This window comes from Orbicella franksi, chromosome 4 (assembly GCF_964199315.1).
Source record: "Orbicella franksi chromosome 4, jaOrbFran1.1, whole genome shotgun sequence".
In the NCBI taxonomy this organism is placed as follows: Eukaryota; Metazoa; Cnidaria; class Anthozoa; order Scleractinia; family Merulinidae; genus Orbicella; species Orbicella franksi.
This window is the reverse complement of record NC_138148.1, coordinates 29,735,262-29,747,897: the sequence shown is the minus strand read 5'-3', so window position 1 is coordinate 29,747,897 and position 12,636 is coordinate 29,735,262. Positions and strand designations below refer to the sequence as shown.

General features: G+C 40.2%; 1 protein-coding gene across 3 annotated transcripts in view; it reads right to left on the bottom strand.

Moving 5' to 3' along the window:
- Positions 1-7,173: 7,173 nt before the first annotated feature.
- LOC145483836 (polycystin family receptor for egg jelly-like) overlaps positions 7,174-12,636 on the bottom strand; it is a 37,845-nt gene continuing 32,382 nt past the window's right edge. For 2 of the 3 annotated variants that reach the window (XM_081462381.1, XM_081462382.1), the window contains exon 24: positions 7,174-12,206. In XM_081462381.1, the coding sequence (XP_081318507.1) occupies positions 10,582-12,206 (1,625 nt within the window). In that variant the 3' untranslated portion in view covers positions 7,174-10,581. The remainder of the gene's footprint in view (positions 12,207-12,636) is intronic. The other variant, XM_081462383.1, reaches the window with a different exon arrangement.

The following is a 12,636-nucleotide window of genomic DNA, read 5'->3' as shown; positions in this document are numbered from 1 at the left end:
TAAAAGTGTTTAAGGCGGTCAGTGCCATAAAGTGATATTGTTTGAAATAATACCTGCTCATTTTGCCAATCCACCTGTTAAAATGCTCAATTTGTGTGAATCATTAGAACATGCACACAAGGCCTATAAATTGGACAATTTGTAAACGGATAAATCAACATGAGCTCGCATTCAAACTGTCGTGTTTAGCGACAATTTTGTTTTTCAATGCAGTGATTATTACATATAAGCATTGTGACATTGTCTCCAGCTGAGCTGTAATTCGGTGAATCCGTCGTTTTAAAAATCTATTTGTAGAATTCAGGTAGACGTTTAGCCTAACTTCCCTTGTACGAAAATGAAATCCAAGCAGGGAAACTGACTATATCGGTTTCATCCAAACTCTAGTTATTGTTTAATCGTAACTTTGCTAGCGCGAAGGACTGCATAATCGCCGTATACAAATTGTCCCAGTGTCATTCCGTGTTTTCCCAGTGAAAAAAAAAAAAGTAAATCCCAGTTCCCGTTTTACCCTTTCAAGACCGTCAGTAAAGCCTCTCTTAGTCACATACAGTGGTTCTCTGAGGCAAATTGATCTGCTGCATAACGAGTTGTCAGCTTTTTCAAACTGTATCCTGTTGCAGTCCCTCGGTCGACAGGGACGATCGAAAAAGCGGGCTTGCTAATGAAAAACGAGCGGGATCTGCGAGAGAAAAAGTAACAGGCGGAGAGCCTATAACATACAACTGTTTAAGGTCATTCCCCAGTATTGCATTGTGTCGTGACGATTAATTAGTAATTGGACCTCGTGTCGTACAATTCAGGGAGTAACCGTGATCCCAATTTCGTTTGTCCGATTTAAAATTTACTCTCCCGATTAATAATGGTAAAAGAACTGATTGGAGTCCAATTCGGGCTGTGATCATACTCATGATTAACAAAATAGGACGACCGCGAAGCGGGAGTCCGATTTGTTAATAACAAGTATGATTAAAGACAGAATTGGGCGACACGAGGTTACCAATTAATCATAACCATTATAATTTCCCATTTTACATTTACAATTTCTCCGACAAGTAAGACATCCATTTGAAAAAATGCTTAAGAGCAGGTTGCTGTAAGGATCAACTAAAGTCATGCAATATAGAAAAAAACCGATTCTCCCAAACTTTGCCAGAATAAAGGCCTAGGTGAACTAGTTCTAAACTATAAGTTTCAGGTCGTTTAGATTTTTAGTTATTTTTTTGGAATTTTTTTTTGTATTTTGCGCTCGCGGCGACCTAAATTGACACCGAAATCGGGCATTTTAAAAAGTGGAAGCGTTGTAGAAAAGATCAACCCAGGAAATCAGAGCAGTTAAATATTTATAAAGCAGACTAACGTAGCAGTGCATCATGAACAGTAAAAATAGTTTAAGGTATCTTACATCACGGTCTACATATAAAGTGCCCACCCATGTGCCAGCAACATCAATTTGAACTGGAACGAAGAATTTCTAAACGATTCATAAGAACTCAGCGTTTTTACGAATTACATCCACAGCCTTACAGGAATACAGCCCTGTTCTCACGGAATTTAAAATAAAAAACAAAAACACCGGGAAGAGATACTTAAAATAGAAGTCATTTACGTGCCCTCATGGGGTGAGAGATTCTCGCCCACATCAACTTTGTTTTCTCTCGTAAGTTCTCGCGCGTTTAGAGATGCGCCACACTCGAGTTTTAGGTCCAGGGACCCCAACCAATGCCTACGTAACTTTTTAAAGATGCTACTTTTAGACTTTCCCCAAATCTACACACGTGTATTTCACTTGGAGAAAACTATCGATTTGCACAGTGTTTGGGTTGGAGATTCTCGCTCATATCAACTTTCTTTTCTCTCGTAAGCTCTCGTGCGTTTAGAGATGCGCCACACTCTCGTTTTAGATGCGGGGATCTTAACCAATGCTTACTTAACTTTTTTTCAGCGATTTTGGTGTCGTGATCTTAAACTATGCTTACTGGACTTCCCCCAAATCTGCACACGTGTATTTCACTTGTAGAAGTCTGTCGCTTTGGACAATGCCTGGGTTAAAGTGCCTATGAAGTAAAAAATAATTGCTGCTGATTTGAAAGGCTTTTCAAAGTAAAGAAGAATGGCGTTTTACTTTTTGGAATATCTTTTTTCGTTTTAGAGATATTCACGTTTTTGTATTGTAAGTGATGACGTCATAGGTGGTTCCACTAAAACAGTTCAACACTCAATCAAGAATATCTCTAGAAATATTAAAGCAGTGTTCGTAAAACTGAGCACCAGAAATGTACATCACAAAAGAAACAAAATGACACCCGTCGCGCCGTCGCCATGACAACAGTTATGCCACTGGTCCTGTTTTAATTAAAACTAACATTACCAGATTTTATCTTAAACAAGCATCATCCACTCCCAACAATCTAATGGAGAGAGTTTAGACAATATGGGAATCATGTGTGTTCCGAGCAAGACCCTCTATCCCTTTTCGAAGGGTTGCAAATTGGCATATTCGGTTTTTCACAGAAAGAGACTGGAGCCAAAAGTGTTGCCATGGCAACAACACAGAAGGTGTCATTCTATTTCTTTTGTGATGCACACTTGTGGTGCCAGGTTTGAAGAACACTGCTCCAATATTTCTAGAGATATTCTTGATTCAGTGTTTTGCTGTTCAAGTGGAACCACCTATGACGTCATCACTTTCCTCATTTGCATAATCCAAAAACGGAAGTATCTCTAGAATGAAAAAAGATATTCCAAAAAGGGAAACGCCATTCTTCTTCACTTCGAAAAGCCTTTCAAATAAGCAGCAATTATTTTTTACTTCATAGGCACTTTAAATACTCTCGCCCATTTATATCTTTTTTTCACTCGCGTGTTTTCGCGCGTTTAGCGATGCGGTACACTCGCGTTTTTGTGTGGGATCCCAAACTATGCTTACGGGGCTCTTTAAAAATGCTAGTTTTGGCCCTCCCACAAATCTACACAGGTGTATTTCACTTGTGGAAGTCTTTCGATTTGGGCAGTGCTTAGGTTAGATATTCTTTGCCATGTCAATCTTTTCTCCCGCGTGTTCTTGCACGTTAAGCGAGGCGGCACACTTGCTTTTAGATGTGGGGATCCCAAACTTTGCCTACCTCGCGTTTTAAAGATGCTAGTGTATTCCACTTGTGGAAGTCTATCGATTTAATCAGTGCTTGGGTGGATATTTTTAACGATGTCAATTTACTTTTCCGTTGTTTTTTCTCGCGCCTTTAGCTATACGGCACTCTCAAACTTTTGGTGTCGGGATCTCAAACTATGCTTACTGGGTTTTTTTAAAGATGCTAGATTTGGCCCTCTCTTACATTTACACTTGTGTATTTTTTACTTGTGAGAGTCTTTCGATTTGGACAGTGCTTGGGTAAAAGATTCTCGCCCATATCAAATTTCGTTTCTCTCGTAAGTTCTCACGCGTTTAGAGATGCGCCAAACTCGCGTTTTTGGTGTAGGGATCCCAAAGTATGCTTAGGGGGCTCTTTAAAAATGCTGAATTTGGCCCTCCCCCAAATCTACACAAGTGTGCTTCACTTGTGGAAGTCTGTCGCTTTGAGAAATGCTTGGGATGGAGATTCTCGCCCATTTATATTTTTTCTCTCGCGTGTTTTCGAGCGTTTAGAGATGCGCCACACTCGCGATTTTGGAGTCGTGATCTCAAACTATGCTTACTGGACTTTTTAAAGATGCTACATTTGGCCCTCTCTCAAATCTACATACGTGTATTTCACTTGTGGAAGTCTGTCGCTTTAGACAATGCCTGGGTTAAAGATTCTCGCCAATTTATATCGTTTTTTCACTCATGTGATTTCGCGCGTTTAGCGATGCGGCACACTCGAGTTTTTGGTGTAAGGATCCCAAACTATGCTTACGGGGCTCTTTAAAATGCTAGTTTTGGACCTCCACAAAATTTAAACAAACGCATTTCACGTATGCAAGTCTAACAATTTGGACAGTGCTTAGGTTGGAGATTCTCGCCCATATCAACTTTCTTTTCTCTCGTAAGTTCTTGCACGTTTAGAGATACGCCACACCCGCGTTTTAGGTACGGGGATCCCAACGAATGCTTACCTAACGTTTTAAAGATGCTACTTTTACCCCTCCCCCAAATTTACACACGTGTATTTCACTTGTAGAAGTCTATCGATTTGGACAGTGCCTGGGTAAGAGATTCTCGCCCATATCAACTTTCTTTTCTCTCGTAAGCACTCGCGCGTTTTAGGTGCAGGAATCCCAACCAATGCTCACCTAACTTTTTAAGGATGCTTCGTTTTAGCCCTTCCCCAAATCTACACACGTGTATTTCACTTGTCGAAGTCTATCGATTTGGACAGTGCTTGGGTAAGAGATTCTCGCCCATATTAACTTTCTTTTCTCTCGTAAACTCTCGCGCGTTTAGAACTGTGCCCCACTCGCGGTTTTGGTGTCGGCATCTTAAACTATGTTTAGTGGACTTTTTAAAGATGTTCCATTTAGCCCTTTCTCAAATCTGCACACGTGCAATACACTTGTAGCAGTCTGTCGCTTTGGACAATGCTTAAGTTGAAGATTCTCGCGTATTTATATATTTTTCTCGCGTGTTTTTGCGCGTTTAGAGATGCCCCACTTTCGCGAGTTTGGTGTAGGTATCTCAAATTATGCTTACTGGACTTTTTGAAGATGCTAGATTTGGGCATTTCTCAAATCTACGCACTTGTATTTTAATTGTGGAAGTCTATCGATTTGGACGGTGCTTAGGTTGGAGATTCTCGCCCATATCAACTTTCTTTTCTCTCGTAAGTTGTCGCACGCTTAGAGATGCGCCACACTCGCGTTTTAGGTGCGGGGATCCCATACAATACTCACCTAACTTTTTAAAGATGTTACTTTTACCCCTCCCCCAAATGTATTTCACTTGTGGAAGTCTATTGATTTGGACAGTGTTTGGGTAAGAGATTCTCACCCATAGAAACTTTCTTTTTGGTAGTAAATTCTTGCGCGTTTAGAGATGCGCCACACTCGCGTTTTAGGTGCGAGAATCCCAACCAATGCTCACGTAACTTTTTAAAGATGTTTGATTTACCCCTTTCTCAAATCTTCCCACGTGTATTCCACTTGAGGAAGTCTATCGATTTAAACAGTGGGTGGGTGAGAGATTCTCGCCCATATCAGCTTTCTTTCTCTCGTAAGTTCTCGCGTGTTTAGATATACGCCACACTCGCGTGTTAGGTACGGGAATCCCAGCCAATGCTTACCTAACTTTTTAAAGATGCTACATTTAGCCCTCCCCCAAATCTACACACGTGTATTTCACTTGTGGAAGTCTATCGATTTAGACAGCGCTTGGGTGGGCGATTCTCGCCCATATCAACTTTCTTTTCTCTCGTAAGTTCTCGCGCGTTTAGAGATGCGCCACACTCGCGGTTTTGGTGTCGGCATCTCAAACTATGTTTAGTGGACTTTTTAAAGATGTTCGAGTTAGCCCTTTCTCAAATCTACACACGTGTAATTCACTTGTGGCAGTCTGTCGCTTTAAATAATGCTTGAGGTGAAGATTCTCGCCTACTTATATATTTTTTCTCGCGTGTTTTTGCGCGTTTAGAGATGCGCCACACTCGCGATTTTGGTGTCGACATCTCAAACTATGCTTACTTACTGTTTGAAGATGCTAGATTTGGGCATTTCTCAAATCTACACACTTGTATTTTAATTGTGGAAGTCTAACGATTTGGACAGTGCTTAGGTCAGAGATTCTCGCCCATATCAGCTTTCTTTTCTCTCGTAAATTGTCGCACGCTTAAAGATGCGCCACACTCGCGTTTTAGGTGCGGGAATTTCAACCAATGCTCACCTAACTTTTTTAAGACGCTACTTTTACCCCTCCCCCAAATCCACACACACGTATTTCACTTGTAGAAGTCTATTGATTTGGACAGTGTTTGGGTGAGAGATTCTCGCCTATAGAAACTTTCTTTTCTCGCGCGTTTAGAGATACGCCACACTCGCGTTTTAGGTGCCGCAATCCCAACCAATGTTTACCTAACGTTTTAAAGATGCTGCTTCTAGCCCTCCCCCAAATCTACACACGTGTATTTCACTTGTGGAAGTCTATCGATTTAGAAAGTGCTTGGGTAAGAGATTCTCGCCCATATCAACTTTCTTTTCTCTCGTAAGTTCTCGCGCGTTTAGAGATGCGCCACACTCGCGATTTTGGTGTCGGCAACTCAAACTATGTTTAGTGGACTTTTTAAAGATGTTCGACTTAGCCCTTTCTCAAATCTACACACGTGTAATCTACTTGTAGTGGTCTGTCGCTTTGGAAAATCCTTGAGTTGAAGATTCTCGCCTATTTATATTTTTTTTCTCGCGTGTTTTCGCGCGTTTAAAGATGCGCCACACTCGCGATTTCGGTGTCGGCATCTCAAACTATGCTTATTGGACTGTTTGAAGATGCTAAATTTGGGAATTTCTTAAATCTACACATGTGTATTTTACTTGTGGAAGTCTATCGATTTGGAAAGTGCTTAGGTTGGAGATTCTCGCCCATATCAGCTTTCTTTTCTCTCGTAAGTTGTTGCACGCTTAGAGATGCGACACACGCGCGTTTTAGGTGCAGGGATCCCAACCAATGCTTACCTAACTTTTTAAAGATGCTACTTTTACCCCTCCGCCAAATCTACACACGTATATTTAACTTGTAGAAGTCTATTGATTTGGACAGTGCTTGGGTAAGAGTTTGTCGCCTATATCAACTTTCTTTTCGCTAGTAAGTTTTCGCGCGTTTAGAGATGCGCCACACTCGCGTTTTAGGTGCAGGGATCCCAACCATTGCTTACCTAACTTTTCAAAGATGCTACTTTTAGCCCTCCCCCAAATTTACACACGTGTATTTTATTTGTGGAAGTCTATCGATTTGGACAGTGCTTGGGTGAGAGATTCTCGCCCATATCAACTTTCTTTTTTCTCCTAAGTTCTCGCGCATTTAGAGATGCGCCACACTCGCGGTTTTGGTGTCGGCATCTCAAACTGTGTTTAGTGGACTTTTTAAAGATGTTCCATTCAGCCCTTTCTCAAATCTACACATGTGCAATACACTTGTAGCAGTCTGTCGCTTTGGACAATGCTTAAGTTGAAGATTCTCGCTTATTTATATATTTTTCTCGCGTGTTTTTGCGCGTTTTTGCGCCCATATCAACTTTCTTTTCTCTCGTAAGTTCTCGCGCGTTTAGACATGCGCCCAGAGTGGGGGACGCTCATCCGAAAATTTGAGTTAACCCTAAGGGAGGCCAATTTGGGTGTGGCTCAAGCTTTATTTGAACCCTAAAAGATACCACTTAAAGTGGAATAGGCTCGATTATTAACCACTGTCCGGAAAGGAGCCCTGGCTCGTAGACCAGACTCGAGAGAGCGGCGGAAATCCAGCCTAAAAACGGAAATTGGAGTGTTTTTTTATTGTGGTTTTTTCGAGTGCACCCTAAAAGAGACTGACAACTTAAAATGGTGGCGTTTCGTCCTGAACACGCTAACTGAGATCAAAAAACCTAGACTTCCACCCCGACATCATCCATATGGGAGTCCTTCCTCCGGGACCGTTCACCAGCGATTGTGAGATCTCGATCGGGAACCGATATGGAAATAAGTAATCGTAATGGTGGCTAAACATTTTTCTGTAACGATCGCAGTGATCTTAGCGATCATATGGAAACCAGCGTTAAGAGATATCTTTGAAGCGAAGGTCGACGATGAAATAAAATAAATGTAAATGATATACGGCTGACTACAAAATATCGCGATTTAAATTTAAAAAAAGTTTAAAAAAACACTCCTTGAGATATTTTTATTTGAATGATGTAAATGAACTTGTCTTTATAGTAAAGCTGGTTACGTGCGCATCCAGTGAATTCTTTAATGTACCTCATAATCTTAATTCCTTTTCATTCTGTTTTGTTGAACCACTTCAATATTGTAATTAGGTAAATGACTTTTTTTCTTTTTCCCCGTTACTAGGGTTGCAGAGAAAAACCTTGCAGTTCAAACGTTCCATAATGAGACCCATTTTTATATCAGTTTTGTGATATTTAACATACTATATAATTACCAAGCGAGCCAAGTTTTAGAAAACTTTAAATGGAGCTTTTTCGATTGAATCATCTTTTAAAATCAGCTGTCAATTTCTTAAGCAACAATCTTCAGATAAAATAGCGGATTATTGAAGATACATGTCTTTGCTACACGTAGATCATACTTGCTCTAAATTGGACCTGGCTTGACATTGCGTCATGAATGACATGCGTAGTAAGGAATGGGCAGAAACAATGTGCTCGCATAAATCCTTAAGAATAATTAACAAACTTGTCGCGGTAATTACAACACAGTTTTCTGGTCGGGTTCTGTTTCTACAGAGTATATCATCTTTGCCAATTTAGACGCTATATCAATGAACTGAGTCTTGATATCAGCAAGAACCTCATCTTCCAGTATAATGTCCTTGATATTGGAAGCAACGTCCCCGCTAATGTCATTCTTGGCGTATTCTTGAAATGTATGTTCAGAGTTTTTGATTAACATCGTCTGCAGGTTGGAACAGCTCCATGCAAAATCCAGCTCCATTTTCACTGGCACGTGACGCTATCTCTCTTACATCGGTACTTTATATTCCGACATTTGTTATTTTGAAAAATTGGCGCACGAACTCAGCATGGTCTACAGGGATTTATAGTAAAAAATATCGAAGGTGGGTCAACAGAGGCAAACGATCTTACTCATATTTTGTAGAAGTGGTTCTGTTTCGTAAATAATTCCAAATGTTACCAACGTTTTCACAAAACTTAACCCTTCAAGAGGCATTTGAAACCGCCGGACATAAACGAAGAGCTAAACAGAATTCAATGGTGCATTTTGCAAAAATATTCAAACTTCTAATCGATAGAAAATCGGTAGAGAAAATGATCCATCCAAAGATAAAGACGGGTCACCGCGCGTTCAAGATCGTTAAATCTAGGCAAAGCTATAACAACGGTCATTTGCCCTATCATTGTTCATTTTATTACTTAACACGCGCATCCATGCATGGCGTGGCGTGTGAATTTGGGTGCGCAGTAAGGATGAGCAGAAACAATTAGCGCGAACGTCCTTAAGAAGCAAAACAACGACAGAAAACGCCAATTGAGCTGTCTCTGTTTATGATGAGAAGCTTTATTTTTGTAAAAACGCAAAAACAACACTTACATGCAGTGTAGTAACGCTCGTTTGCTCCCTAGCGATCTCCGGTCATCTTAGCTTAGTGAACCTGGACAATTTCTTTTCAGCGCCCACCCGACGAGTGATCAGTTGAAAGCTTGCCCTGATATAATTTCTCTCTTGTACTCGGAGTAGAACCAGTGGGAGCAGTCTAGTCTTTCCGACTTTGACACTAGTTCGGCCAATCTTGCTGCAAGCGACTGCAAGCCGTAAATAATTTTAGCTCCTTTCAAATACAACCCATTAATTAATTCCATTAATTAATGGATTCTTTATCATCAAAGAAGCCTCGACTGTGCTCTGTTCTGTTGTAAAGTACTTAGGAAGCGGTAGAGCACTCAAGAAGTAGGAGAAACACTGGACTACGTCTTGTTTTTACCCCTTATACTTCTTTCGTGCTCTACTGCTTCCTGCGTGCTTTACAACAAAAACAGGACACAGTGGAGGCTTCTTTATTTGTCAAATACCATTGCAATAGTAATTTGTTGTGTCAAGAAAATGATCACAACTTGTTGACCAATGATTGGCCATTTGTTTGGTACCAATTTGTAGCGACAACTTAAAACGAATGTTAACATTGATCTTTCACAGTAGAAGTGCTATAAAACTGTTGGAAACTGTCGTTTGCCATCTCAATATAAAACATGATTTTAACTGAAGAAAATAATTGCAAAAGTGTCCATTCTTGAATGGTGTAAAATTAAGAAAAGAGCCTATTGTTTTTTGTTCAGCTGTTTTGCGATATTAACACAGAAAATAAACGATAGGCGGCATTAAATGTACTAATTCAGAAGGTTGCCTGCATTGTTAAATCAAAATGAGAATATTTTTGATTTGTGTTGGATCCCCATTGCGAAAGTATGATATCCTTTAATTTTCAGCCCATATGATAAAACTTGCACAAATCCTTTTGAATTGTGAAAGTCGCTGCTACCTTCTACAGCCAAGGACCAACGTTCGCAATTTCGGACCAAGCGACCACTACATGCAACGACATTTACTTTGGAGAAGTTGTCTAAATTATTTTGAAGCCTATTGAAGTTCTTCTTCTCCTTCTTTCCTTAACTAAATTACTCCTTATTCCGGTCGTATAATATTTATAGACTTCATATAATTACTCCAATGAAAGTTTTTTTTGCTTTGACAGCTTCGCTAAGTTGCTTTTCTAGCTCTTCATTTTTCGCCAATAACTGTTGCTGCTTAAGTGCTTTGATAATTATAGCCAGTCAATCAGAAGTCAGGCAAAGTCAACCTACCAGTGACATAGCAAGTTAGCAAAAATACAAAATGTTACATGTAGTTTTATGCTAAGAGTATAAAACACTAAACCCTGTATACTTATAATGCTGTTTCTCTGTCGGGTTCTGTTGTTACAAAGTATGCTATCTTTGCCAATTCGTCCGCTATATCAATGAACCGAGTCTTGATATCAGCAAGTAAGTCGTCTTCCAGTATAATGTCCTTGATATCGGAAGCAATATTCTCACTGCCATCCTTGGCGTATTCGTGGAAATTCTGAAAGCGAAAGGTTGGGGATGCCGGAGAAATGTTAATATCGTCTGCAGGTTTGAGCAACTCCATACCAATTGCATCTTCACTTTCGTTTACGCGTTGCTCGATAAAGCTGTCTGCCTCACCGCTGTACTTTTCATCACGGCGTATGCTGTCTCTTGACGCTTTGGGTGAAACCTTTTTCAAAACCAATTTCAATGCAGTCATTATTTTGCTCGGCAACTCTCTTGTTGCTTTTCTGACGACGTTGTACATAAACTTTCCAAGTTCTGCGTCACGAAAACTGTCTCCCTGCTCCTCTCTGACCTCACCATAAGCATCTACCAAGATAGCAATGAAGAGGTTGATCAGGATGAATATCATGATGACCAAAAATAGAAACAAGTACAGCGATCCCACAAGCGGGTTATTCAAGTATACGTTGAGATAATCAATTTGTTTTCCAACAGACAATGTAAGTACTACTCGTAAAGAATTAAAAAATGACGAAAACAGTTCTAAATTGGTTCCAAAGCAAAGGAAGCCAAAGTGAGTAAAAGCAATAACAGCAATGATAAAAACCAGCGAAAACGACATTACTGGCCAGGCTGATCTTTTTAATGTTCCTTGCATTTGACAAATGTGATGATTGAATCTGATAAGTCTCAAAAGTTTTAACGTGATGATAAAAATTGCCAGTGAAAACCACAGGGTTTCCCGGTCTAACCAGCGCACGATGTTGTCTGAACTGAAGGTACCGTAAGGATTGGACTTTACGCTCTTCACATACAAGCTGGTGTATTTGCCTTTTAGGAATGACATGACAACTGCCAAAAGAGAAACCACGAGGAGGATCAGTTCCACCACGTTCCACATCTGATGGAAATACTTTTTTTGGCGAAAGAACTTGACTGCCTCAACAATGAAGCATATCACGATTGCAAGAAGAAATAATAGTTCGCACATCTCGTAAAAGGATTGCAAATGTGTATCTGTCGATGGGTAAAGCGTAAGCGTCCTTACATCTACAGCAGTGACGGCCCTGCCGGTTGGTAATCGTTCGAAGATTTGTCTCACACTACAGAAAAGGGAGGTGGACGGGTCAAACAATGTAAACTCTATGAATAAAGCAGCCGTAAGAGTATCCACCCAATTGTAATCCCGCAAATCGCTTATCACTTTTGACGCCGACTCCTTGTTATAGCCAAGGTCTGCAACATATCCACCGCCATCGTAACTGTTCTTAACAGCTTCATGGCTAAGGGTATTTAACTCTGTCCCTGATTGGTACCTCCACGGTTTTGGACATAAGTCAGAAATAGGATCATTTTGACTATAATTCCTCAAGGGAATCCATTTTGGAAGGTTTAATTGAATTTTTTCCTCGCTGTCACTAGAGTACGCTGCAAGACATCCAGTCGGGAACAGGTCGTCAACAAGTTCACCGTAAAGTGTAGTAGGACAGCTTTTTCCTACAAAAGAAGACAAGATATCATAACTTTTTTGAATAGCATAAATGTTTACGATTTTATTTCTCCATTTTCTCCTTAGTTTTAGTTTCGATTGAGAAGATACATCAAACACTCAAGACAGTGTTTGACCACATATCCAAACACCTCGAAGCTCTTCAAAAATACTCCGCTGCGCGTCGTAGTTTCAACTTCTTCTCGGTGTTTGGAAATGTAATCAAACACGGTCTTTCCTGTTTGATATATTACTTGAATACCTTCGAACAACTGCAGCAAACAACGTTGCGATTTGTAGAAAGTAAAACTGTTACGCTCTATTCAAAGTGATTCAAACCAAGCGAGTCAAATGTAGCCAACTTTTCTATTAATTTGTACATAAAATTTGCTCTACAGTTTTAGCATATGACAATGATTTAATATATGATAGTTCCCT